We start from the raw sequence: 26243 nt of genomic DNA, 5'->3' as shown, positions 1-26243 counted from the left end.
ATTTGGTTTTTATAACACAAAATGTTACTGGAGTTACTGAGGATGCTGTTTCAGTATTTAACTAAGATATTTGGCTACTGAACCAAGCAAAGTTCCCACTGGAGCATCTGGGATTGCTAGAGTTTTAAAGAAGGGTTCTTTATCAGAACACCATTAATATTGTCTTGAGTTGGTTGTGGTTTTCAATTGCTGTCCTTGGTTTATATGATAAGTGACTTTAATTTAGTGTTGTCAGTATAGTTTGTTGTGATTTATTATGTTAATTCTCCACTGAATCATAATGCATATTTGTTCAGCCAAATTTTGGCCTGTAACTTTCTAGTGTATTGATTCAGGATATATACATTAGGATTAAAATACATTACCTCTTCTCCCTAAAATTTGCTTTATTATTATTACTGAATTATTTTTCCACTGGAAAGTGGGGTTTTGTGGGGGTAGGTGGATGAGGGGATCTTTTGCCCAAAGGGGACATGGTTTAAAAAAAAAAAAGGGTTTGAGGGGCTCCTGGATGGCTCAGTTGGTTGGGCATCCATCCGACTCCGGCTTAAGTCGTGATCTCGTGGTTGGTGGGTTTGAGCCCTGCATCAGGCTCTGTACTGATGGCTCAGAGCCTAGAGACTGCTTCAGAGTCTGTGTCTCCTTTCTCTGCTCCTCCCCTGCTCACGCTCTTTCTCTCTTTCTCTCAAAAATAAATAAAACATTAAAAAAAAAGGGGGGGGGGGTTTGAGAGTTAAGGCACTAGCCTACCAGTTTTAGTTGCTTTTCCGGACTCCCTGGATCATTAGTAGGGGCTCTTCATTTTTGGCCTCATCCTGTCTTTGGCAGATAACCCTAAATCTTACTATCATCCGCAAACATTCAATCACTTGACATTCTGTAAATGAAGTACTAATACCCACTGTCTTTGTCTTTAGTCTACATTGTTCCTGTCCATATTCATAGAGGATGATCTCATTTTTTCCCCTTATCCCATTTACAGGCAGCAGCATGCACAGACTTGATGTTTCAGAGCCCATGCCTTACCCTGGATGCACCTCCATCATTATTACCTCCTCTTCTTTTCCATCGCAGTCATTAAATATATTTAAGGCAGTAGGCTCTCTTCCTGAACTCTACCCTCAACTGTTAATCTCATATGCCTCTTCCCCTCGTCGTAGTCCTTTCTATTTCTTACATCTTTTGAAGTAGTATTTCTAAAGCACCAGATTCTTAGCTGTTCCTGAATTAGGTTTTGTAACTGAAGAGGAACTAAGGAACAGACAATAACAGGGAATTGGTAGCAGATACAAGATAATAAGGTATAAGATTATAGCCATCCCTACAGTTCCTGCTCTTCACAAAAATCCATTTAGCTACATTGCCTAACCAGACTCTTTCCTTTGCCAACTATTACTTGTGAATCATGACTTAATTTCTTTCCCTTCTGTGATACCAAATTATTCTTCCAATCTTACTCCTTTTGGTTTGCGAAGCCAGAGTAGCTTGACTTTTTCATTTTATATTTATCCTTATTTTAATCTTGAACAGTGAATGCAATGGTAGTCAATTTCCATATACCATAAGGGAGAGTGCCTCTCCTTTTTCATTGTATTCTGAAAGGCCCAAGCATATCTGCACATATAGAGGCTGTTGCCCAGCAAATTCTTTTGGGAAAGCAGCCATCTCTTTCTTCTCTGTCTTTATCTTAAAAATTATTTCATTAGCTGCAAGTCCTAATTTGCAGATGAGGAAAGAGGCTCATAAGATATTAGGGCCTGTTTTGCTTTTAAAATTATATTGATTCCTGCTCTGTACTGCTAATACTAAAATATTGATCAGAAATCACTCATGAACAGTAGCTCCACGTTTTCGTATTTCAAATCCCATCTCTATATTTCTAGTCTTCTTTCATATCACTTCATATAATATCACTTTCATATAACATTCAGGAGAAGTCATTTTCTAATTTTGCTCTTTGGATACCAGCAATTAACATTCAGTCTTTTTTTTTTTTTTTTTTTAAAGTAGGCTTCATGGCCAGCGACCCTGAGATCAAGATTAGAGCTCAGATCAAGTTGATGCTTAACTGACTGAGCCACTCAGGGCCCCAACATTCAGTCTTAACTGCTATTTAAGATTTTGTTTTTAAGCTTTTAAATTTAACAGTGAAATATACTGCCTGTAAAAATACAGCTCTATGGAGATATAATTAATATTCCAAACAGTTCACCCATTTAAAATATACATTTCACTGGTTTTTAGTATATTCACAGAACTGTATAAACATTACCACAATTTTTAGAACATTTTCATCACTTTTTTTCTTTTCTTTCTTTTTTTTTTTTTTTTTTTGGTGACATAGCAAGTTTTCAGGGCACATCCATGTGGTAGCTTGTATTGGTACTTCATTTCTGTTTATTGCTGAGTAGTATTCAGCAATACTGAATTGTATTATATGGATATACCACATTTTATTTATTCAGTTGATTGTCATTTAGGTTTCCTTTGGGGGCTGTTAGAACAATGCTTCTATGAACATAAGCGTACTAATTTTTGTGTGGACATAAGTTTTTATTTCTCTTGGGCATATACCTAGGAGTAGAATTTCTGGGTCATATGATGCTCCATGTTTAACATTTTGAGGAACTGCCAAGCTGTTTTCCAAAATGTCAGCACCATTTTACATTCCCACCAGCAATTCATGAGGGTTCCAGTTTCTCCACATTCTTGTCGGCACTTGTTATGATTTTTTTTTTTTTTTTTTTATGTTAGGATCCTAGTGGGTTTGAAGCTGCAATTCACTGTAGTTTTGATTTGCATTTCCCTAATGGCTAATCTTTTCATGTGCTTATTAGTCATTTGTTTGTATCTTCTTTGGAGAAAAGTCTATTCAGATCCTTTACTCATACTCAGTTTTTAATTGGTTTGTCTTTCTATTGTGGAATTCTAGGAGTTTGTTTATATTCTAGATATAAATCTCTTACCAGATATATGATTTGCAAATATTTTCTTACATTCTGTGAGTTGTCTTTTCATTTTCTTGATGGTATCATTTGCTGCACAGAAGTTAAATTTTTATGTAGTCCAGGGGCACATGGGTAGCTTAGTTGGTTAAGCATCTGACTCTTGATTTTGGCCCCGGTCATGATCTCACGGTTTGGGGTTTGAGCCCTGCGTCAGACTCCATGCTGATAGTGTGGTGCCTGCTTGGGATTCTTTCTCTTTCCCTCTTTTTCTGCCCCTCTCTCCCTCATGCTCTCTCTCTGAAAATAAATAAATAAGCTTAAAAAATTACTTTGTAGTCCAGTGTATCTATTTTTTATTTTTTTCTTGTGCTTTCCTTCTAGACTGTTGCTTTATATACTTTGTTAGAAATCTATACTATTGGTCTAGGAACAATTTTTTTTTTTTAATCTTGCTTATTTAACTAAGTTGTAAATTCGGTTCTTACAGGAAACAAATTGGGTGATGTTTTCAAAAACTGTTTTGCTTAAAGTCATTTGATAATTAAATATGGGGACCTGTTTTCCTCATTTGCTACTTCTGTGCCTTTGGCCACATGGCTTTGTTTTCCGTTGTCTGCCCTCCCCCATTATCTAAGTTGTACAAAACCCAGCTAATCATAATCTTTGGTTCATGACGTGTTATCATTATTGGCACATGCGTGGACCTCTGTAAGCAGTTAATTATTTTTATAAGCAACTTACCACCCAAGTGGGCACATTTTTCTCTTCTGTTAAAATGGAGATGATACCATGTACATTGCAGGGACAGTATTTAAAAAAAAAATGAGATAAAGCATTTTTCACGGTACCTGCCATGTAGTAGTCACTCACATAATATAAGTCATCTTCTGCCTGTTACCTTTGAGTTTGCTATGTGGCCTTAAGTCTATTTTGGGAGTTATGTTAGTTTAGTGGCTCCTGGTCTTTTTTTTTTTTTTGCTTGGACTCACCTATTTGAGGGATATAATATTCATCAATAATCAATCAGACCTATCAAAATAATTATTTTGGGATGGAGTGGAGAATGGAGGAAAAGACAGGAACCAAAGTTATAAAAGCCCCTCAGGTGATTCTGATATACTCCCTCCTTGACAGTCAATGAGGAGAAAGAAATGATCTCTCATTGCTGATTGCTTATCTTTTAATAATAGCTCCCTTTTAAAAGTAATATTTTTATATTTCAATTATAAATGTAATGTGATTTTTATTTCTTATTTTTTAAAAATGTAATATGATTTTTTTTTCCAAAGTTTATTTTTGACAGGGAGAGAGAGACAGAGCTTTCGTGGGGGAGGGCAGAGAGAGGGAGACAGAATCCGAGGCAGGCTCCAGGCTCTGAGCTGTCAGCACAGAGCCCCATGTGGGTCTTGAACCCACAGACCGCGAGATCATGGCCTGAGCCGAAGTCGGACGCTCAACCGACTGAGCCACCCAGGCGCCCCAAAATGTAATATGATTTTTAAAAATAAGAAACAGACAGTAAAAACTTAATCCTACCACCCTGTCTAAACTCTTAGATTTGCATATTTCTTTTTGGCTTTTTCCATATATATTTTATTACATTAGGTATTAGAAGAGTACCATCATGTTTTATCTTGGTTTTCCAGTTAATAGGTTATATACAGTTTTGTGCATTGTTATACATTATATAACTATATTGTTTTAGTGGCCTTATTCATGAATTTACTCATTCAACAAATATTAATTGAGCAACATTTATGCACTGGATATTCTTACCACCTCTGGGGTACAGCAGAGAACAAATCCAATGAGTTCCTGCCCTTATGGACCTTACATTCTAGTGGAGCACTCACAAGAATAAACAAACACACAGATGCATAAAGTAATGCTATTTAGTGATTAGTGTTTCACATGATGGGGTATTGTTTTCAATTAGGTGTTTAGAAAAAGTTACTGTAGCAAAGCTTTGAATAGAGTGAAGGAGCAAGCCATGTGGCTCTCCAGGAGAAGTCTTTTCCAGATGGAGGGCACTGTTGTGTGAAAGCTCTCAGGAGAAGCGTAATGGGGGGAGGTGATGGTAGGAGGTTAGTCAGGGTCCAGATCATGTAGACTAAGAGGTATAGGAGAGTTTTGAGCGGCAGAGTGACATGCTCTGAATTAGGTTAAACAAGGAACATTCTGGATGCTGTGTGGAGGTGGAGTAAGAGAGGAAACAGAAATCAGTCAAGGGGTATTTGCAGTAATAACAGGCAGGAGGAGGTGGCTGTGGCATGCAATAAGGTGTTGGGGAGAAGGTGATGAGAAGTAGGTGGATTTAAAATATATCTTGAAAGTAGAGCCAAAATGTTGGATTAATTTTGGGTGTTAAAGAAGAGAAGAATTAAGGATGATTCCAAGGCTCTTGCTTAAGTAACTGGGTGAATGGTGGTTGCCATTTATTGATACAGGGACTAGAAGGAGAGGAACTTTATTTTTCTTCATAGCACTTAAACTACTGCCTGACACATTGGCTTCTCCACTAGAATTTATTTTCCAGGAGGGGAGAGATTTTCTTTCTTTTGTTTGCTGCTGTATCCTGGGAATCTAAAAGGGTGCCTGGCATATAGTTGGTGCTCAATAAATATTTATTGAAAGAATAGGATACAAGAATTGTACCACAAACTGTTAATTATCCGGGGCTGATGAACTGATTTGTGGATTAACTGTCTTAAAAAACGTGTCTAGCCTTTTGAGAGAAAACAAAACTGCTGAAAATCTGGAAAACTTCAGTTTATGAGATGTATTTATTTTTTGGAAGTACATATAATTAAAATTTTTAAAAATGTTACTTATTTTTGAGAGAGAGAGATTAGGATTAGAATTATACATATGGGAGAAAGGGGATGGGTGGCATTAAATAAATTTCATTACCATACAGAATAGGAGAATGAGTTTTTGTGGTTTCATAAAGAGAAGTTAGGTTTTATTTTAATAATGTCATTGAATTGTTAAGCAAATTAGAAAAATGAAAAACTAAAAAAGCCCTCTTGTTGTCTTGATTGTCCTCTTGATAAGACAATAGTGATTTGGTTCAGTTAGCAATGGACTCTGTGTCTGATTTTATTTGGGCTAAATAAACAAAAATTTTCATTGAAGTTCTTCCAGGGGAAGGTTATTCTGATGTGTTATCTGATTAATTAGATTCAAACTACACAACATTAGTAATCAGAGAGAGAATATAAATGGGAGGATAGTCTTTGTCAGCCATTCCTTTGTTGAATATCAAGAGTTTATTAGTTGTCAGATCTCATATATAATGCTGATGAAACTGATCTCCTGGAGATACAACTTTGGAGATAAAATACAAATAGATGAATTATCCTTATTTGTCCGGGTTTGAAATATTTTATTCAAAAAATGGAAAGAAAAGGATAAGAATCATGGACCTAATAAATATATCTTTTCTCCCATTCCCTCTGTTTCCTTATTTTACTAGTTTGTTGTTTATCCTTTTCATGTTTGTTTATTTTTGAGAGAGAGAGAGAGAGAGAGAGACAGACAGACAGACAGTGAGACAGTATCTGAAGCAGTTTCCAGGCTCTGAGCCTAAGTCAAACGCTCAACCGACTGAGCCACCTAGGCGCCCCACTTTCATTGTGTTTTTAATGCAAAACTAAGCATTTATAATTTTATTTTTCCCCCTTTTATGCAATAAGTAGTGTGCTATATATACAGTTCTGCAGCTTGTTTTTTTACTCATCCGATGGTGTATCCATACCCATATGCAGAGATTTTCCTAATTTTTTTTGTTACAGCTACATAGTATTCCATCATGTGAATATACTGTGGTTTATTCAGCCAGTCTCCTATTTCTGTTTAGTTGGGTTATTTCTAGTCTTTTGCTAGACAAAATAATGCAGCAATCATTAACCTTGAACATTGGTCATTTCTTACTGTACTTTTCATACTTTATCTATAGGGTAAATTCCCAGAAGAATGATCGTTGGGTAGACTGATGAGTATGTATGTAATTTGGTAGGTATTATACTTTTTAGAGGTTGGATCATTTTGTTCTCCCTCTAGTATTCTATGATATTACTCATTTCTCCATAGTTTTTTTCAACAAAGTGTGCATTCGACTTGATTTTTCACCAGTGTAATAAATGATAAATGGTATTTCTGTGTAGTTATCATTTGTAGTTTATTGTGAGTGAGGCTGAACATCTCTTCATATGTTTAAAAGGCTTTTTGTATATCTGTGTGTGTGTGTGTGTGTGTGTGTGTGTGTGTGTGTATTGTCTGTCTCCTTTGCTTATTTTTTCTATAAAGTTGGCATTTTTCTTTGACTTAAGAGCATCAGTAAAGAACCTTTCATTGTTATGCTTTGCTTAAATACAGCAGGAGTATACAAAATGCAATGAGTTTTGGTTACTAAAACAAAGAAACCATTGTTTTTTAAGGAGTGAAAGCTTCAAACTTGCCTTTTCATTATTTTAAGTCATAAAGGTATATGAATAAGCAGACATTTTGAAAGAGTAAGAAAAATCTTCTATCAGGAGACTGATAATTTGAAATCAGAAGATTTTGGGGGAAATGCAGTAATATTATTAGATAAGGCCGCTTTATATACAAATAAAATTCTTAGCAAATCAGAAGTTGTCAATGTTTTAATACATTATTTACCTTAAAGTATGATGCATCTCTTCACATGTTTACATAATTTCCAGCATCAACACAACTAGTGTATGAATTTATTGCAAAAAGTAATTGATAAGGGCAATTATTTAGTATGGTTTTGGAAGCAGTTTAGAAATTTAGATGACATCTATGACATAGTTTTAATTTGGAATATAATATATATGAATATTAATTAGGTCATTGAAGGAAGCAAAGATTTTCTGATTCTTTATGTCATTGAAGTTGGTAATTTGTAGCATTTGCCAATGATACAACAATTGTTTTAATCATGTGCCTTAGTGAAGCTTTCTGATGAAGGCAACTTGAATAAATAAAATCAGTGACTGGCTGATCTATGAAATGTGTGAATCGGGATTGAGATGCTGAGCAATGATGACAATGTAAATTTGCTTGGAGGAAATAGCAGAAAAGGCGGGGGTGGGACGGAAAGACTTAGTAAAAATAAAAACTGAGTTCATGCAGAGCGGAGCTTAAACACTTGAGACCTGAGGTGATTAATAGGTTATTTCTTAGAGATTCGTGCTATGGCTGTGGGAAAGAAGAGTAAAGCCATTTTTGTGATGTAGTAGTATTTGCTGAAGTATTTGGAAAACAAAGATGACAGTTTGCTTGAAGTCTGACCATATTGCATGGACTTTGTTCCAGTCTTCAAGTGAAGGAGAATTCAGTGACAACATTAATGAAATATTTTAATACTTTGGCTATTAAAAAAAAAAAAGATTTGTGGTGTGTATCTATAAATTTATATTACATTTTACATTTCTAGATGTCTGCAGAATGGTAAATGCTTTCCCTTAAATTGTAGGTAACTTAATACTATTTCTGTCACATCTGACTAGTCATCTTTTATTCTGGTTAATTGACAATCGACTATTCTTTTTAAAAAAATTTTTTTTTTTTCAACGTTTATCTATTTTTGGGACAGAGAGAGACAGAGCATGAACGGGGGAGGGGCAGAGAGAGAGGGAGACACAGAATCGGAAACAGGCTCCAGGCTCTGAGCCATCAGCCCAGAGCCTGACGCGGGGCTCGAACTCACGGACCGCGAGATCATGACCTGGCTGAAGTCGGACGCTTAACCGACTGCGCCACCCAGGCGCCCCTACAATCGACTATTCTTTATCTCTCTTTTTTTCTGAATCTCTCCTTGACTTGTTCTAGAAAGGAATTAGACAGTTTCTAAAAATGTACGTGATTTACAAAGTACATATAATAGATGTGGTGAGGAAATTGGGGTAAGACAAAAACAAAGGTAGGAAGAAGACTATGAAGTCAAGAGTGAGAGCAATTAAAAGATTCCTATTTGGGGGCACCTGGGTGGCTCAGCCGGTTAAGCATCCAACTTCGGCTCAGGACATCATCTCATAGTCCATGAGTTTGAGCCCCACATCAGGCTCTGTGCTGACAGCTCAGAGCCTGGAGCCTGCTTCAGATTCTGTGTCTCCCTCTGTCTCTGTCCCTCCCCTGCTCATGCTGTCTCTTTCTGTCTCTGAAAAATAAATAAACATTAAAAAAAAAAAAGATTCCTATTTGAAGGCCTATACATTTTGTAAAGGAGGTAGGCCATCAGTTTGGCTCTGGGCTTTCCAGCAACTAGTGCAAAAAAGAGACATGCACTGTTATTTGAGTTATGGTGTTGTAAAATTAAAAAGTAGTTACTTAAGGAGAAGCACAGCTATTCTTGGTTCTGAGTAAGACCAGAGAACTGTTTCTCCCATATGTCCTCACAAAGAAGGCCCTGTATAATGTAACTTTAATATCCATATAGTAAATGCAGCAATATGTGACAGGCTGTTTCTTATATTGTCCTTTAGTGAAAGCATATGGCATAACCAAAATACAATTTAGTAAAGGCAGATCTGCAGGGAGCCAAAAGAATTCAGTTCTCTGCTGGTCTTGGCTTAATAAAGGCACAGAGTTTTAATACCTATAGTGGAAGTTGAAAGTGCATTATCCAGCCCCCCACTTTTTTTTTTTTGATCATTGATCACTTTCAGAAAGTTATGAGCTCTATCTCCCTTTCCTTAGTAAGATGCATATGTATCCAGTCTCCATGATTTCTCATATGGAAGAGTATATGCCTTGCATGTATGTTGGTTAATTCTTCATAAATACTATTTTTAATAGTCAAGTTTTTTGATAATTAAAGAGTGTCAGTAAGTACAAAGTTATGTATTTTTTTTTTGCCCATTTTTCTGAATAATCACTTGCCTATATTAAGTACAGAGCTATATATGCTTTAGAAGTAAATAAACAAGGGGTGCCTGGGTGGCTCAGCCGGTTAAGGATCTGACTCTTGATCTCAGCTCAGGTCTTGAACTCAGGGTCGTGAGTTCAAGCCCTGCATTGAGCTCCGTGTTGGGCATGAAGCCTACTTAAAACAAACAAACAAACAAACAAATAAATGTAAATAAAGCAGCTGGAGGTTGGATCAGTACCTTTTTATAAAAGTTGAAGAGGCTGACGTAAGCCCCCTTATTCCTACAGAAGAAGTAGAGTGAGAGTATCCTATGATAGGGCTAAGATTCTTCCTTAGAAATAATTTAGGATGTTTTCTAGCACTGAAATAAATGCTGTTAAATCCACAATGATTTTTTACATGGTACTTTTAAAAAAATTAATGATTTTAATTAAAAAAATTTTTTTTAACGTTTATTTATTTTTGAGAGACAGAGTGTGAGTGGGTGAGGGGCATAGAGAGAGGAGGACACAGAATTTGAAGCAGGCTCCAGGCTCTGAGCTGTCAGCACATAGCCCGACACAGGGCTTGAATTCACGAGCTTTGAGTTCATGACCTGAGCTGAAGTCAGACACTTAACTGACTGAGCCACCCAGATGCCCCTTAAGTTTATTTATTTTAGAGAGAGAGAGAGAGAGAGCGCGCGCATGCACGCACAGATGAGAGCGGAGGAAGGGCAGAGAGAGAGGGAGAGAGAGACAATCCCAAGCAGCCTCTGCACTGTCAGTGTGGAGCCTGATGCAGGGCGCAATCCCACGACTCTGGGATCATGACTGAGCTGAAATCAAGAGTCGGACATTTAACTGACTGAGCCACCCAGGCGCCCTAAGTCCATGATGATTTTATTTAGAACAATCTTAAATTTGATGCTAAAAATAACCAACCTGCCTTGGCTATTTAAAAAATTACCAATGAATAAAGTAACCATAGATGTTTGCCTTAAGCTATATAATTTGGAATATACTGTCTGGAAAATGTATGCATTATTAAGGAGACTATTTACCTAGAATGTATGGAACCTACCGTTCTAGATTTATAAATTAAAAAAAATTGAGATATGTAACCCCAAGAGCACAATGATTGATAAAAAAGACATTTAAGCATGTAGTATGTATTTGTATAACTGTAATTTAGAACTTTAAAACATGCATTACCCAACGAAATATCCAAGTTAATAAGAATTCTCACAGTGCAACCAACTAGATTACCTTAATGTGATTTTTGATGATACATGTGGCTTGGAACTCTGTTAAAATACCTGCCTGCTGTTCACAGTCTTGAAGATAATCATGTTAACATATACCTTGCACTGTAGTGAAATTACCTTAGTCACTACTGTGGTTTGATACTCAGATTGATCAATAGATAAAAACAAAAGTAAAGTAAAAACAATGACAATAATGACAATTTTTTTTTAGAGCAGTTCTATCATTTTTTGAGTATTTAGATGCTTCCAGTGTTTAGTATGCTAGATAAATGTTCTGTTGTATGTTAGATAAATGATAAAGACCATTTGCCAAAAATGATGATTTGGATTAAAATACAGGCTCTTTTGTTGTATTTGTTTTTGATTAAAAAGCTGCGGAGTAGCACAGGCTTTTAATTTGATTGTGCTTTTATATACTGGAACATGACAAACTCTGTGATGAAAGCACATCTTTTGGCACCATGATGTTGTCTAGTGGGGCACTGACATCTTGTGTGCGCAAGCCAGGTGTCTTTGCTTCTATTGTTCTCAATCTCTGTTTTCGAAACTTGCTTCCTTATGTTTTTCTCTTTGCTAATTGTACTTTTGTTTCTTTCCTCATATTTGTGCTTGCTTTTTTGTTTTTGTACCACCCTTCTATTTCCTGTAATTTAGAACTTTGAAAACACACATTATTCAGCGCAGCATCTAAGCAGGCAAGAATCGTCACAGTGCAACTAACTTTCACTTACTGGAATAGCTCTAGTGCCAATAAACAATAGAACTCTAAAGGGATTGATATGAAATGTGATCTTATCAAGCAAAATGAATAAATAAAAACAGCAGATACTGAGCTTGACTGAATCTATGTTATGAAACACTTTTAGTATGGAGTTTGATTTTGGGAAGGACATAACATATTAAAACAAAAAAAAGGAAAGAAAGAAATAGGGAGCTAGCTAAGCAATTTGTTTTTGATGAGGTAAAAGAATTTTTTTTTTTTTTTAAATTTTTTTTTTTCAACGTTTATTTATTTTTGGGACAGAGAGAGACAGAGCATGAACGGGGGAGGGGCAGAGAGAGAGGGAGACACAGAATCGGAAACAGGCTCCAGGCTCTGAGCCATCAGCCCAGAGCCCGACGCGGGGCTCGAACTCACAGACCGCGAGATCGTGACCTGGCTGAAGTTGGACGCTTAACCGACTGCGCCACCCAGGCGCCCCGGTAAAAGAATTTCTTGACATGTGAAAGGAAGAAGGGTACAATGAAGGTCTTTTGGCATTAGAGTAGCAAAAGTAAGAGGAAAATGAAATGAGAAGAACTCTTGAAATCTAAAGAAAAATAGGTTATTAGAAGCATTTTATTTTATTTATTTTTAGTGTTTATTTATATTTGAGAGAGAGAGACAGAGCCAGAGCGTGAGTGGGGGTGGGTCAGAGAGAGACAGGGAGACACAGAATCCCAAGCAGGCTCCAGGCTGTGAGTGCAGAGCCCAACGTGGGGCTTGAACTGAAGAACTGCAAGATAATGACCTGAGCCAAAGTCAGATGCTTAACTGACTGAGCCACCCAGGTGCCCCTATTAGAAGCATTTTAAATGGTATATGTGGATGTGACTATATACATTATTAGCTTTTTTAAAAATTAAACTTTTTATTTTGAGACAGTGTAGATTCACATGTAGTCATTAGAAATAATACACAGATCCTTTGTACCTTTACCCAGTTTCCTGCAGTGGTAACATCTGGCAAAACTGTAGTACACTAACTATATCATGACCAAGATGTTGATATTGTGTCTTCAAGGTCAAGTTTTAGAATACTTCCATCACTATAGAGCCCTCATATTGCCTTTTTTACAGACACAACCACTTTCTGTCTCCATCCCCTCTTTAGCCCCGGACAATCACTAATCTGTCCTCCATTTTTATAATTTTGTCATTTCAAGAATGCTATATAAATGAAATCATATAGCATATAACTTTTTGGAACTGGTGCTTCTCACTCGGCATTAATTCCCTGGAGATTCATCCAAGCTGGTGTATCTGTAGTGTGTTCTTTTTTATTGCTGAGGGGTATTCCATAGTATAGCTGTCCCACAGGTTGTTTAGTCATTCACCCAGTGAAGAAGATCTGGGTGGTTTCTAGTTTTTGACTATTAAAAGTAAAGCTGTTACAAACAATTGTGTAAAGGTTTTTGTGTGCACATAGGTTTTCATTTCTCTTGGGTATATACCTAGCTCTGGAATTGCTGGAGCATGTGGTCACTCTATGTTTAACTTTTTGAAGAACTGTGAAACTTATTTTCCAAAGTGCCTGCACCATTTTACATTCCCACTAGCAGTGTGAGGATTTGAGTGTCTTTAGATCCTTGCTTGCATTTGGTATTGTCACTGCTTTATTTTAGCTATTCTGATAATGTGTATAGTAGTATCTCATTGTGCTTTTAATTTGCATTTCCCTAATTGCTAATTATGTTGAACATCTTTTCATATGCCTGTTTGCCATGTGTATATCCACTTTGTTGAACTGCCTCTTCATTTCTTTCGCCCATCTTCGAATTAGGTATTTTTTTTATTTTTTATTTTTTTTATTATTTACAACACTTTTAAGCATTTATTCATTGTTGAGAGACAGAGGGAGACAGAGCGTGAGTGGGGGAGGGGCAGAGAGACAGGGAGACACAGAATCTGAAGCAGGCTCCAGGCTTTGAGCTGTCAGCACAGAGCCTGACGGGGGGCCCGAACTCACAGAAGGCTTGATCATGACCTGAACCGGAAGTTGGACGTTTAACCGCCTGAGCCACCCAGGCGCCCCTAGGTATTTTTTTTAATGTTGAGTTTTGAGAATTCTTGAGATACTAGTCTTTTGTTGGATATGTGGTTTGCAGGCAGTTTATTCCACTCTGTAGCTTGTCTTATCACCCTCTTAATAGGGTCTTTTGCAGATCAGAAGTTTTTAATTTTGATGAAGTCTAATTTATCAGTTTTTCCTTGTATGGATCATGCTTTTGGTGTCAATTATAACCACTCTTTGCATAGCCCTAGATCTGTTTGTTTTTTCCCCTAAAAGTTTAATAGTTTTACTAAAATGTACAGTCTGTGATCCATTTTGAGTTAATTTTTGTAATTTTGTAATTTTTTGTATAAGGAGTGAGATTTACCTCAAAGATTTTTGTTTTTATTTTTGCCTATGGATGTCCAGTTGCTCTAGTAACATTTATTGAAAGGTTAGAACTATTTCTTGAAAAGGCTGTTTTTCCCCTACCAGGCTGCTTTTGCACCTTTGTCAAAAATTTCTCAGGTATATTGGTATGGGTCTTTTTCTAGGTTCTCTTTTTTTGTGTTGATCTTTGTGTCTTTTCAAAGAACCAGATTTTTTTCATTGATTTTTTTTTTCTATTTTTCTGTTTTTAATTTTATTGATATCTACCTTTGTTTTTATTATTTCTTTCCTGGTGCTTGTCTTTTTTTTTTTTTTTTTTTAATGTTTATGTGTTTATTTTTGAAAGGGAGAGAACACGAAGGGGAGAGGGACACAGAATCCAAAGCAGGCTCCATGCTGTCAGCACAGAGCCTGATGCGGGGCTTGAACTCACCAACCCTGATGTCATGACTCTAGCTGAAATCAAGAGTCAGATGCTTAATTGACTGAGCCATGCGGGCGCCCATCCTTCCTGCTGCTTGTCTTATATTTATTTTTGCTCTTTAGGTTCTTGAGGCATAGGAGCTGTGAATTTCCCTCTCAGCATTACCTGTGTCCTGTAAATTTTGATATATCGTATTTTAATTTTCATTCAGGTTAGCGTATTTTTCTTTTTTTTTTTTTAAGTTTATTTTTTGAGAGAGTGGGTGAGGCTCTACACTGTCAACATGTAGCCCGATGTGGGTCTCGAACCCATGAACCCTGAGATCATGACCTGAGATGAAGTTGGATACTAAACCAACTGAGCTACCCAGGTGCCCCAGTTTAGTGTGTTTTTCAATTACTCTTTAGACTTCCTGTTTGACCTATGAATTATTTAGAAGCGTGTTGTTTTCTTTCCAAGGGTTTGAACATTTCTTGTTATCTCATTATTGATTTCTAGGTTGATTCCATTTTGGTTGGAGAACATACTATGTTTGATTTCAGTTCTTTTGAATTTGTTGAGTTTGTTTTATGGCCCACAGTATGGTTTTTCTTGGTATATATTCTGTGTATACTTTAAGAGAATGTGCATTCTGCTGCTGTTAGAGTGTTTTACAAATGTTGATTAGATCCCATTGGTTGGTGGTGTTGTTATGTTGTATATCTTTGGTGATCATCTGTTTCTGTCAGTTGTTGAGAGTGATGTTGAAGTCTCTAAGTATAATTGTGGAATTGTCTATTTCTCCTTTGAAATATGTCATTTTTTCCCTCACATATTTAGCAGCTCTGTTGTATGGTACATACACACTTAGGATTGCTATATCTTCTTAGTGGATTGAACATTTCATTATATAATGGTCTTCTCTGTCCCTGATAATTTTCTTTGCTATGAAGTCTACTTTATCTAATGATAACTTAGTTAAAATTAATGTTTGTTTTTATTTAAATCAGTCTTTTTAAAGAAAATTTTTTAAAGTTTTTATTTATTTTCGAGAGAGAGAAAGAGAGTGCGTGGGTGCATGCGCATGCGCAGCAAGAGGGGGAGGGGCAGGGAGAGAGAGAGAGAGAGAGAGCGCGCGAGAGAGAGACACACACACAGAAACTGAAGCAGGCTCTAGGCTCTTGAGCTGTCACCACAGAGCCTGACGTGATGCTTGAATCCACCAACTGTGAGATCATGACCTGAGCCGAAAGCAGATGCTTAACTTGACTGAGCCACCCAGGTGCCCCAATATTTGGACGATATATTATTTTTCGTCCTTTAACTTTTAACCTACTTCTATCATTATACTTGAAGTGAATTTCTTATTGATAGTGTATAGTTGTGTTATGTTTTTTAATTCATTCTATCAGTCTCTGTCTGGCACATTTAGAACATTTACATTTTATGTATTACTGATATGGTAAGGCTTTCATGTTTTGTTGTTTTCTGTTTATTCTCTCCTTTTTTGTTTCTGTTTTTCATGTCTTCCTTTGAGTTACTTGAATATTTTTATAGAATTCCATTTTGATTTATCAGTAGTGTTTTTGAGTGTATCTTTTTGTAGTTTTTTTTTGGTGGCTTCTCTAGGTGATGACATTATTGATTCGTAACTTATCACAATTTACTAGTGACATTGTGAGAAGTATAGAAATCTTACCTCCCTTTTATGTCCCTTTGTCTTTCTATATTTATACTTCTCTTAAACATTTCCTCTGTAAACATTTAGACCCATCAGTTTTTAAATTTGCTTCAAGCAGGAAATCTAATTTAGAAAAGTTAACAGAAGTAAAGCCTATTGTTTTTACTCATATTTTTGTTTACTGTTTTATATTTTCTTTACTGATGTTCCAAGATTTTTTTTTTTTAAATCATTTCCTTTCTGTTTAGAGCATTTCCTATAGACATTCTCTTGCAGTAGGCCTGCTGGCAACAAATTCTCTTTACATGAGAATGGCTTAGCTTTCCTTCACAAGAGAATGTCTTGATTTCCCCTTTAGAATATCCTGAAGGATATATCTGCTGGGTGTAGGATACTAGTTTGACAGTTCTTTTATTTCAGCAAGTGTTGTGTGTTTTTTCTGGCCTCCATGGTTTCTGATGAGAATGTGCTATCATTTAAGTTGTGTTTCCTCTATAGGAAAGGTATCATTTTTCTGTGGCTAATTATAATATTTTTTCTTGGTCTTCAGTTTTCAGGAGTTTAATTATGATGTGTTTAAACTGGCATGGGTTTCTTTGGGTTTATTCTGTTTGGGATTCACTGACCTTCTTGAGTCTGTTGGTTTATGTCCCTTGCCAATTTGGACTGTTCAGTCATTATTTCTTCAAGTACTTTATTGCCCCACTTTCTTTCTATTCTCCTTCTGGGACTCTGGTGACACAGATGTTAGATCTTTTGTTATAGTCCAACAGCCCCTGAGGTTCTGTTCATTTCTTTCAGTTTTTTTTTCCCCCACATGTTGTTCAGATAATATAATTTCTACTGTTCTGTGTTTTGGTTCACTGATTCTTTCCTCTGTTCCATCCACTCTGCTCTTGAGCCCATCCACTGAGTTGGTTTTTTCTTTTTCTTTTTTATTTATGTTGTATTTTTCAGTTCTAAACTCTCCATTTGGTATTATCATTATTATTATTATTATTATTAGTTTTTTTTTTTGCTGAAGCTCTCAATCTTTGTGTTTCAAGTGTGTTCCTAATTGTTTTTTGAAATATTTTTATTATGACTGCTTTAAAATTTTTGTCAGATAATTATAACATCACTGTCAGCTCAGTTGGCATCTAATGACTGCCCTTTTTCATTAGTTTGACAACTTCCTAGTTCTTGGTATAAAGAATGATTTTTCATTGAAACCTGTACATTTTCATATTATGTTATGAGATTCAGGCTCTCATTTAAAAAAAATTTTTTTTTAATGTTTATTTATTTTTGAGACAGAGAGAGATAGAGCATGAATGGGGGAGGGTCAGAGACAGAGGGAGACACAGAATCTGAAGCAGGCTCCAGGCTCTGAGCTGTCAGCACAGACCCCGACGCGGGGCTTGAACTCACGGATTGTGAGATTATGACCTGAGCCGAAGTCGGACGCTTAACCGACTGAGCCACCCAGGCGCCCCCCAATTTTTTTTTTAACGTTTATTTATTTTTGAGACAGAAAGAGACAGAGCATGAACGGGGGAGAGGCAGAGAGAGAGGGAGACACAGAATCGGAAGCAGGCTCCAGGCTCCGAGCCATCAGCCCAGAGCCCGACGCGGGGCTCGAACTCACGGACTGTGAAATCGTGACCTGAGCTGAAGTTGGACGCCTAACTGACTGAGCCACCCAGGCTCCCCTTCAGGCTCTCATTTAAACCTACTCTTTCATCTGGCTTTCTTTGACACTACCCTGGCATGAGGATGTGTGGGTTACTGCTTCACTACTGCTAGGTGGGGGTGGATGTCCATGTTTCCCACTTGGCCTCTGTTGACACCTGAGAGGTGCTGCTAATAACTTGCAGATGGGAGTTCTGGCTCCATACATGGTCTGTGCTGACACCATGGTGTGGGAGAGAGGGTTGTAAACATTTGGTGGTGAAGAAAGCCCCAGCTCCTTTCTTGGCCTTCTCTGACACCCTGACTGGAATGTTGAGTGCTTTCTTAATCACCTTGCAAAGGTGCAAGCCTAGACTGCCTCTCTGCCTGTGTTGGTGTGAGTGTGGCCATAGTTCTTTTCTGTGGTGTTTGTCTGGAATAGAACAGTGACTGTGAACATTTTCTGTCTTTGTAGGCTACCCCTTTTGGCTAGAGAGAGCAGGCTTTTGTTGAAACTTTTTTGTTTGTTTGTTTGCACTTGTTTGTGTTTCTGAATTGCTGCTCTCTTTAGTTTGAAGTCTGGGTTATGAGGCCAAAAAGAAAATGTAGGAAATTTACCCTTGTGTTGTTCCTTTGGTCCTGAAGTTACAAGCCAATCTGCCTTTTTCTTTCCATCTCTCAGATTTTTTAAAAAATGCATTATTTGTTCTTTTCTTTTCTTTTCTTTTCTTTTCTTTTCTTTTCTTTTCTTTTCTTTCATTTTATTTTAGAGAGAGAGTGTGAGCAGGGGAGAGGGGCAGAGGGAGAGAGAGAGAATCTTAAGTAGACTCCACGTTTAGTGTGGATTGATGTGGAGCTTGATCCCATAACCCTGGGATCATGACCTGAGTCCAAATCAAGAGTTGGAGGCTCAACTGGGTAAACCACCCTGGCACCCCCATCTTTCAAATTAAAAAAAATTTTTTTTAATGTTTATTTTTCAGAGGGAGAGAAAGAGAGAGAGAGAGAGTGAGAGCGAGAGAGAGCGAGAGAGAGTGAGAGAGAGAGAGAGAAAGAGAGAAAGAGTGCAAGCAGGGGAGGGGCAGAGAGAGAGGGAGACACAGAATCTGAAGCAGGCTCCAGGCTCTGAACTGTCAGCACAGAGCCTGATGCAGGGCTCAAACTCATGAACTGTGAGATCACCACCTGAGCCGAAGTTGGATGCTTAACCGACTGAGCCACCCAGGCGCCCCTTAAATGTTTGTTTTATATATAATGTTTGGAGTTTTTACTTATGCTTAGTAGGAGGAGTAGGAAAAACTACATTTGCTCCATCTTCTAGGAAGTGGAAGTTTCATTATACGTTTATAAATTTTATTTTATTTTTTAATTTTTAAAGTTTATTTATTTATTTTGAGAGAGAAAGAAAATGCCTGAGAATGTGCAGGAGGGGCGGGGGTGGGGGGGACAGAGAATCCCAAGTAGGCCTTGCAGTGCCAACACAGAGCCCGATGAGGGGCTCGAACTACAACCTCGAGATCATGACCTGAGCTGAAACCAAGATAGGGACACTTAACCAATGGAGCCACCCATGTGCCCCTTGTCTTTAAATTTTCAAATTACTTTTCTTTTTATAAGTATCGTGTATATTTATTAGTAAAAATAAAGTCAAGCAGTGTAGAAGAGTGAAGATGTAAAGATGACATGAATACACCAGGAAAAAAATCTGTTTCTGGGAAATAACCATCATTAACTTTAGGTGATCATCATTCCAGATCAACATCATTTCACACAAACATACAAACAGGAGGGGGAGTATAAGAAAATAATTTTTATAAAAAGTGGTTATATTATAATGTTATTTCTTTTTTTTTTAATTTTTTTTCAACGTTTTTTATTTATTTTTGGGACAGAGAGAGACAGAGCATGAATGGGGGAGAGGCAGAGAGAGAGGGAGACACAGAATCGGAAGCAGGCTCCAGGCTCCGAGCCATCAGCCCAGAGCCTGATGCGGGGCTCGAACTCACGGACCGTGAGATCGTGACCTGGCTGAAGTCGGATGCTTAACCGACTGCGCCACCCAGGCGCCCCTATAATGTTATTTCTAATAAAAAGTATTAAATGTAATCTTTTTTTTTTTTATGAAATTTATTGACAAATTGGTTTCCATACAACACCCAGTGCTCATCCCAAAAGGTGCCCTCCTCAATACCCATCACCCACCCTCTCCTCCCTCCCACCCCCCCATCAACCCTCAGTTTGTTCTCAGTTTTTAAGAGTCTCTTATGCTTTGGCTCTCTCCCACTCTAACCTGTTTTTTTTTTTTTTTCCTTCCCCTCCCCCATGGGTTCCTGTTAAGTTTCTCAGGGTCCACATAAGAGTGAAACGGTATCTGTCTTTCTCTGTATGGCTTATTTCACTTAGCATCACACTCTCCAGTTCCATCCACATTGCTACAAAAGGCCATATTTCATTTTTTCTCATTGCCACGTAATATTCCATTGTGTATATAAACCACAATGTCTTTATCCATTCATCAGTTGATGGACATTTAGGCTCTTTCCATAATTTGGCTATTGTTGAGAGTGCTGCTATGAACATTGGGGTACAAGTGGCCCTATGCATCAGTACTCCTGTATCCCTTGGATAAATTCCTAGCAGTGCTATTGCTGGGTCATAGGGTAGGTCTATTTTTAATTTTCTGAGGAACCTCCACACTGCTTTCCAGAGCGGCTGCACCAATTGGCATTCCCACCAACAGTGCAAGAGGGTTCCCGTTTCTCCACATCCTCTCCAGCATCTGTAGTCTCCTGATTTGTTCATTTTGGCCACTCTGACTGGCGTGAGGTGATATCTGAGTATGGTTTTGATTTGTATTTCCCTGATAAGGAACGACGTTTAACATCTTTTCATGTGCCTGTTGGCCATCCGGATGTCTTCTTTAGAGAAGTGTCTATTCATGTTTTCTGCCCATTTCTTCACTGGGTTATTTGTTTTTCGGGTGTGGAGTTTGGTGAGCTCTTTATAGATTTTGGATACTAGCCCTTTGTCCGATATGTCATTTGCGAATATCTTTTCCCATTCCGTTGGTTGCCTTTTAGTTTTGTTGGTTGTTTCCTTTGCTGTGCAGAAGCTTTTTATCTTCATAAGGTCCCAGTAATTCACTTTTGCTTTTAATTCACTTGTCTTTGGGGATGTGTCGAGTAAGAGATTGCTACAGCTGAGGTCAGAGAGGTCTTTTCCTGCTTTCTCCTCTAAGGTTTTGATGGTTTCCTGTCTCACATTTAGGTCCTTTATCCATTTTGAGTTTATTTTTGTGAATGGTGTGAGAAAGTGGTCTAGTTTCAACCTTCTGCATGTTGCTGTCCAGTTCTCCCAGCACCATTTGGTAAAGAGGCTGTCTTTTATCCATTGGATGTTCTTTCCTGCTTTGTCAAAGATGAGTTGGCCATACGTTTGTGGGTCTAGTTCTGGGGTTTCTATTCTATTCCATTGGTCTATGTGTCTGTTTTTGTGCCATTAAATGTAATCTTAATTGAAGAAGAAACTTATGCAGTTACTGAATTTCAGGTAAATGCTTTTTTTTTCATCACAAATGATGTTCATTTTTAAACATCTTTTCAATGTAAGGTAAAAAGGCAGTTTCTGTATTTGTAATGAAAAAACTCACATTCTAGGGGCACATTTCGGCTCAGGTCGTGATCTCGCAGTTTGTGGGATTGAGCCCCGTGTGGGGCTCTGTGCTGACAGTGTGGAGCCCGCTTGGGATTCTCTCTCCCCTTCTCTCTCTGCCCCTCCCCTGCTCGTGCATGCTCTTTCTCTCTCTCTCTCTCAAATAAATAAATAGACGTTTCATAAAAACCCTCACCTTTGGGGCACCTGGGTGGCTCACCTGGTTAAGCATCTTGATTTTGGCTCAGGTCACGATCCCAGGGTGGTGGGATTGAGGCTCATGTCCAGCTCCACGATGAGCATGAAGCCTTCTTGAGATTCTTTCTCTCCTTCTGCCTCTCTCTCCTGCTTGTGTGTTCTCTCTCTAAAATTAAACAAAACAAAACAAAATAACACAACTCATGTTCAATTTTAGGCAATATTAATTGATTTCCCACTGTGGAAGCAAAGGAAAATTAGATATAATTCACATAGCATATAATCCACCCACTTGAAGTGTACAATTCTATGGCTTTTAGTATATTCTCAGGCTACATCATTTCCCCAGAGCAAGTTCCTCTGTTACCTTGCCGAGGGTTAAGTATTTGGCTGCTGGAATGAATATCCATTCGTGGGTGCATGTGTAAGGGTTTGACTATTATGTATTTAATCTTCAACTAGTCTGTTTGTTTTCAGCGCTTCCGTTATTCTTGGCATTCTGAATCCTAACCTTCTCCGTGGTTGTAGCTGGTCCTTGGACTCCCTTTTGGATTCATTCCTTTGGCAAATACTCTAGGCACTTTTCTGTACTACTCTATTTCATCCTTACTGCTGTTATCAGCTTTCATCTTCCAGAAATTTGTTCCTATTTCTTGTTAGCTGTAGGCTCTTTTATGTTCTTCTTGGAGTAATGCAGTTTATTATGCCTTTTCCTTTTATGGGGGTCTCAGGAGGGAGGAAGATAAATGTACATGGTTGTCTCATTACATTGTAACGGAAGTCTGGAAGCCAGACTGCCTTGTTTACACTGTAGGGTGAAGCCAGTATACATGAAATAGTTGATATTCAATAGATTTTTTTTTTAAGTGAAGGAAAAGTAAAGATTTTTCCGTAGCTACTAACTGCACTGTCCCATCTCCCACGCCCCATTTTTTCAATACGATTCATATAGTGTGAAGTCTTATGTGACTCTAACTAACTTTCTCCTCATTTTCTTCTCACATATTTTTTTCTTGATATCTCTCCCCTCCACTTTTTTTTACCCGGCCAGTCATTTCTCACCTGGACTGCCGCAGTTTTCTCTATCCATGACCCTTCTTAGCAGCAGTCTTGTAGACTTATTCATATATGTGTCCCAGTTTGCATTTTTTTCTTTCATATTTTGTAAAAAGTATGTTGATTTACATGATGTGCCTTTAAACTTTATTATTTTCTATTTTATGTGAAATTAGTTTATGTCATACTTGTTAATCTGTGACAATCCCTAGCAGATTCATTTAGCATTTCCTTTTGTTAATTAAGTAATCTTTATGTACCAGGTACTTTATTTTTAAACTGTAATGGCTTTTAAATATTTCACAGTTTTTTTGGTTTATTGTAAAAAAAAACAAAACAATTTCAAAGTATATGAGTAAAATTCCCTCTCTTTCCTGTTTCAAATTTACCTCTTCAAAGCATTATTAGTAGTTTGATGTGTAATTTTCTAGGCTTTTTTCCTGTGCTGGTATAAGCATGTTTATATATGTACTCACATACAGTTTTATGGTTTTCTTTTTAAATGGGTATTACCGTATACATATATATACACATAAATATATATAAACAGTCTTACATATATAATAATATACACAGTCTTATAGTTTTCTTCTTAAATGGGTATTACAATATATATTTTGAGACACATTTGTTTTTTCCTACTTAACAATATATAAGTTGTCATATCTTTATAAGTGGAAACTTCTAGCTCTACTTCATTCTTTGTAATGACTGCAGAGTATTCTGTTATATGGAATTACATGCTCCTCTGTTGATGGACATTTAGATGGTCTCCTTTTCCCTACCAACACCGTTCTTACAAACAATTCTGTATTCTGATAAATATTTTTTTACATAATGATCGATACTGGTACTTCTGTAGGGTAGATACTTAAATGTGGGATTCCTGAGAATCTTTGTAAATTTAACATTTCGATAAGTAGAGGGCCGCCAGGGTGGTTCAGTCGGTTGAATGTCCTACTCCTTGTTTAGACTCAGGTCATGATCTCACGGTTTGTGAGTTCGAGCCCAGCGTTGGGCTCTGTGCTGACAGTGTGGAGCTTGCTTGGGATTCTCCGTCTCCCTCTCTCTCTGCCCATCCCCTACTCATCCTCTCTTTCTCTTTCTCACAACAAATAAACATCAAAAAATGAAACAAACTTGGGTGGGGGGGAAACCAATTAATTCCCATCCCATTCTTTTTTCTCTCCAAGTTAGTTTCCTGTGGAAAATTTAAAGCACGAAAGTTGAGAAAATAGCATACTAAACCCCTATGTTCCCATCTTACAGTCTCTTTTTTTTTTTGAGAGAGAGAGCACAAAAGGGGGAGGAGCAGAGAGAGGTGGGGAGAGAGAGAATCCCAAGCAGGCTCCCCACTGTCAGTGCAGAGCGCAACGTGGGGCTTGAACTCACGAACTGTGAAATCATGACCTGAGCCGAAATCAAGAGTTGGATGCTTAACCAACTGAGCCACCTGGGCGCCCCCCTTCTTACAGTCTTAGCGGTTATCAACACATAACGAATCTTATTTCATCTAATTCTCTTACTGCCTACCCATTTCTCCCCTTGCCTACCTTGGCTAATTTTGAAGTAAGTACTAAATATCATATCATTTCATCCATAAACACTTCAGTATTACCCATATTACTTCTGGAAAATTTTGCTTTGACTTATGGATTTTTGCTTCATACATAGGCTCCCAGGAACTTAGTGAGTGAATCAAGGACTGTCTGTAGTTGGTTTGGAATTATTCATTTTGGCAATAATTAGGTAGTAAGAACAGTTTTCTAAGGTCACACCTAAAACCGTGTAATCAGCACGTAGGTTATATAGCTTCTCTTTCCATTCTGTGTGGGGATGGTGGGAGGGAGGGAAAGAGGAGGGGAAGAAGGGCATACATTCAGTCAACCAAAATAGTTATCAAATCCTCAGAGTGTAAGGGTGAAAGAACAACAACAAAAATTCTTGTTTGTCTCACTGAAAATGATCATCTGATTTTTCAGAAGACTGCCTACAGTTCCCAACTGTTATGCCAAATTTAAAGAATAGGCTATAAGTATCAGGAAAGGGCTTTTTTTTTCTTTCTTTTTTTTAGGTTATAAAATGTTTACCCAGAGTCTTAAGCTGAATAATGGTCAATAAAAGCCTCATGCAATTGATACTTTTTCTAATGATTTTTTTTTTTTAATGTTTATTTTTGAGAGAGAGAAAGAGAGAGAGAGAGAGAGAGAGAGAGAGTGAGGGAGGGGATTAGGAGAGGGAGACACAGAACCTGAAGCAGGCTTCAGACTCTGAGCTGTCAGCACAGAGCCTGATGTGGGGCTTGAACTCAGGAACTGTGAGATCATGACCTGAGCTGAAGTCGGATCCTTAACCGACTGAGTCACCCAGGCGCCCCTCTAATGATTTCTTGTGATCACTGTTAGAGTAGCTATGCCTTAAGTTTGCCAGGTCCTTATATAATGCTGACTAGAGAAGCCCAAGTCAGCATTTATTGAGGATGCTGGCCTATAATTGTAATGGATTATTTAATAAGGTACTATGTTTTTTATTGAGGACGAGCAAAATGTTGTCCTTTAAGATAATGACTCAGGCTCTTCTCCAATCAGAGAACACCATTCATGTGGAGTATGTAAATTGGCAAAGTGGTTTTTGAATAGCTCTGGAGTAAAAAATCTTTCTAAGGGCTTTATTAACTTGAACTTTTAAGTCGGTTGTGTAGTATGGAAACCTGTGACCAGAACTTAGAAAGTGACCTCTTTTCAATATACAAAGTTCTGGGAGTATATAAAGCTGGGAAAACAGTCTCCCAAAGGTATACCAGCTTTAAACTGTCATTGTCTCAATTATCAACTTTGGACAGCATGGCCCAGAATTTGCCCTTGTTAACCAGACTTACTAAAAAAAAAGTCAGAAGCTTATAATAAATTAATTCTAAACACACACACACACACACACACACACACACACACACACCCAAAAACTCAGGTGTCCTTTTTGGGTTTTATTTCCCATGTCACTAAACAAAGTTGGTCATGAGTTTTATTTTTGGATCCCGGCAGTCTTTGACAAACTAGGAGGACAAACAAGTCCCACGTAACTTAGAATCAGTTCTAAATTACAATAGTTCATTGATAGGAGAAGCCGAGAGAAATTTCTCAAGTTACTTGAAGCAGAGTTGTAAAGGTTTCATTTCACAACAAGAAGTTACTAGAAAGACTTTGAAATTCCTCGATCCCCCTACTTGTTTCCCTGTTTACTAGTGTACTAGAGCCAATCATACGTGGAGATTGCCTCTAGAATAGCTCTTTTCTTCTTCGTCATCATCGTCATCGTCTTCATCTTCGCCTTCATTTTCTTCTTCTTTTTAGAACAGCTCTTTTAGGAGGTAAATGAAGGAGAAATGATTATC

General features: G+C 37.6%; 1 protein-coding gene across 5 annotated transcripts in view; it reads left to right on the top strand.

Moving 5' to 3' along the window:
- The window catches only part of EXOC6B (exocyst complex component 6B), a 613079-nt gene that overhangs the window by 7390 nt on the left and 579446 nt on the right, over window positions 1-26243 (top strand). For 2 of the 5 annotated variants that reach the window (XM_045054389.1, XM_045054391.1), the window contains exon 2: window positions 6907-6962. The exons of the other annotated variants lie outside the window; for them this stretch is intronic. In XM_045054389.1, coding sequence (XP_044910324.1) covers window positions 6943-6962 — 20 coding nt within the window. In that variant the 5' untranslated portion in view covers window positions 6907-6942. The remainder of the gene's footprint in view (window positions 1-6906; window positions 6963-26243) is intronic. 5 annotated transcript variants of the gene reach the window in all.

The sequence above is a fragment of the Felis catus genome, chromosome A3 (assembly GCF_018350175.1).
Source record: "Felis catus isolate Fca126 chromosome A3, F.catus_Fca126_mat1.0, whole genome shotgun sequence".
Lineage (NCBI taxonomy): Eukaryota > Metazoa > Chordata > Mammalia > Carnivora > Felidae > Felis > Felis catus.
Note: the sequence above shows the minus strand (reverse complement) of the source record. Positions and strands in the feature narration are given on the sequence as shown.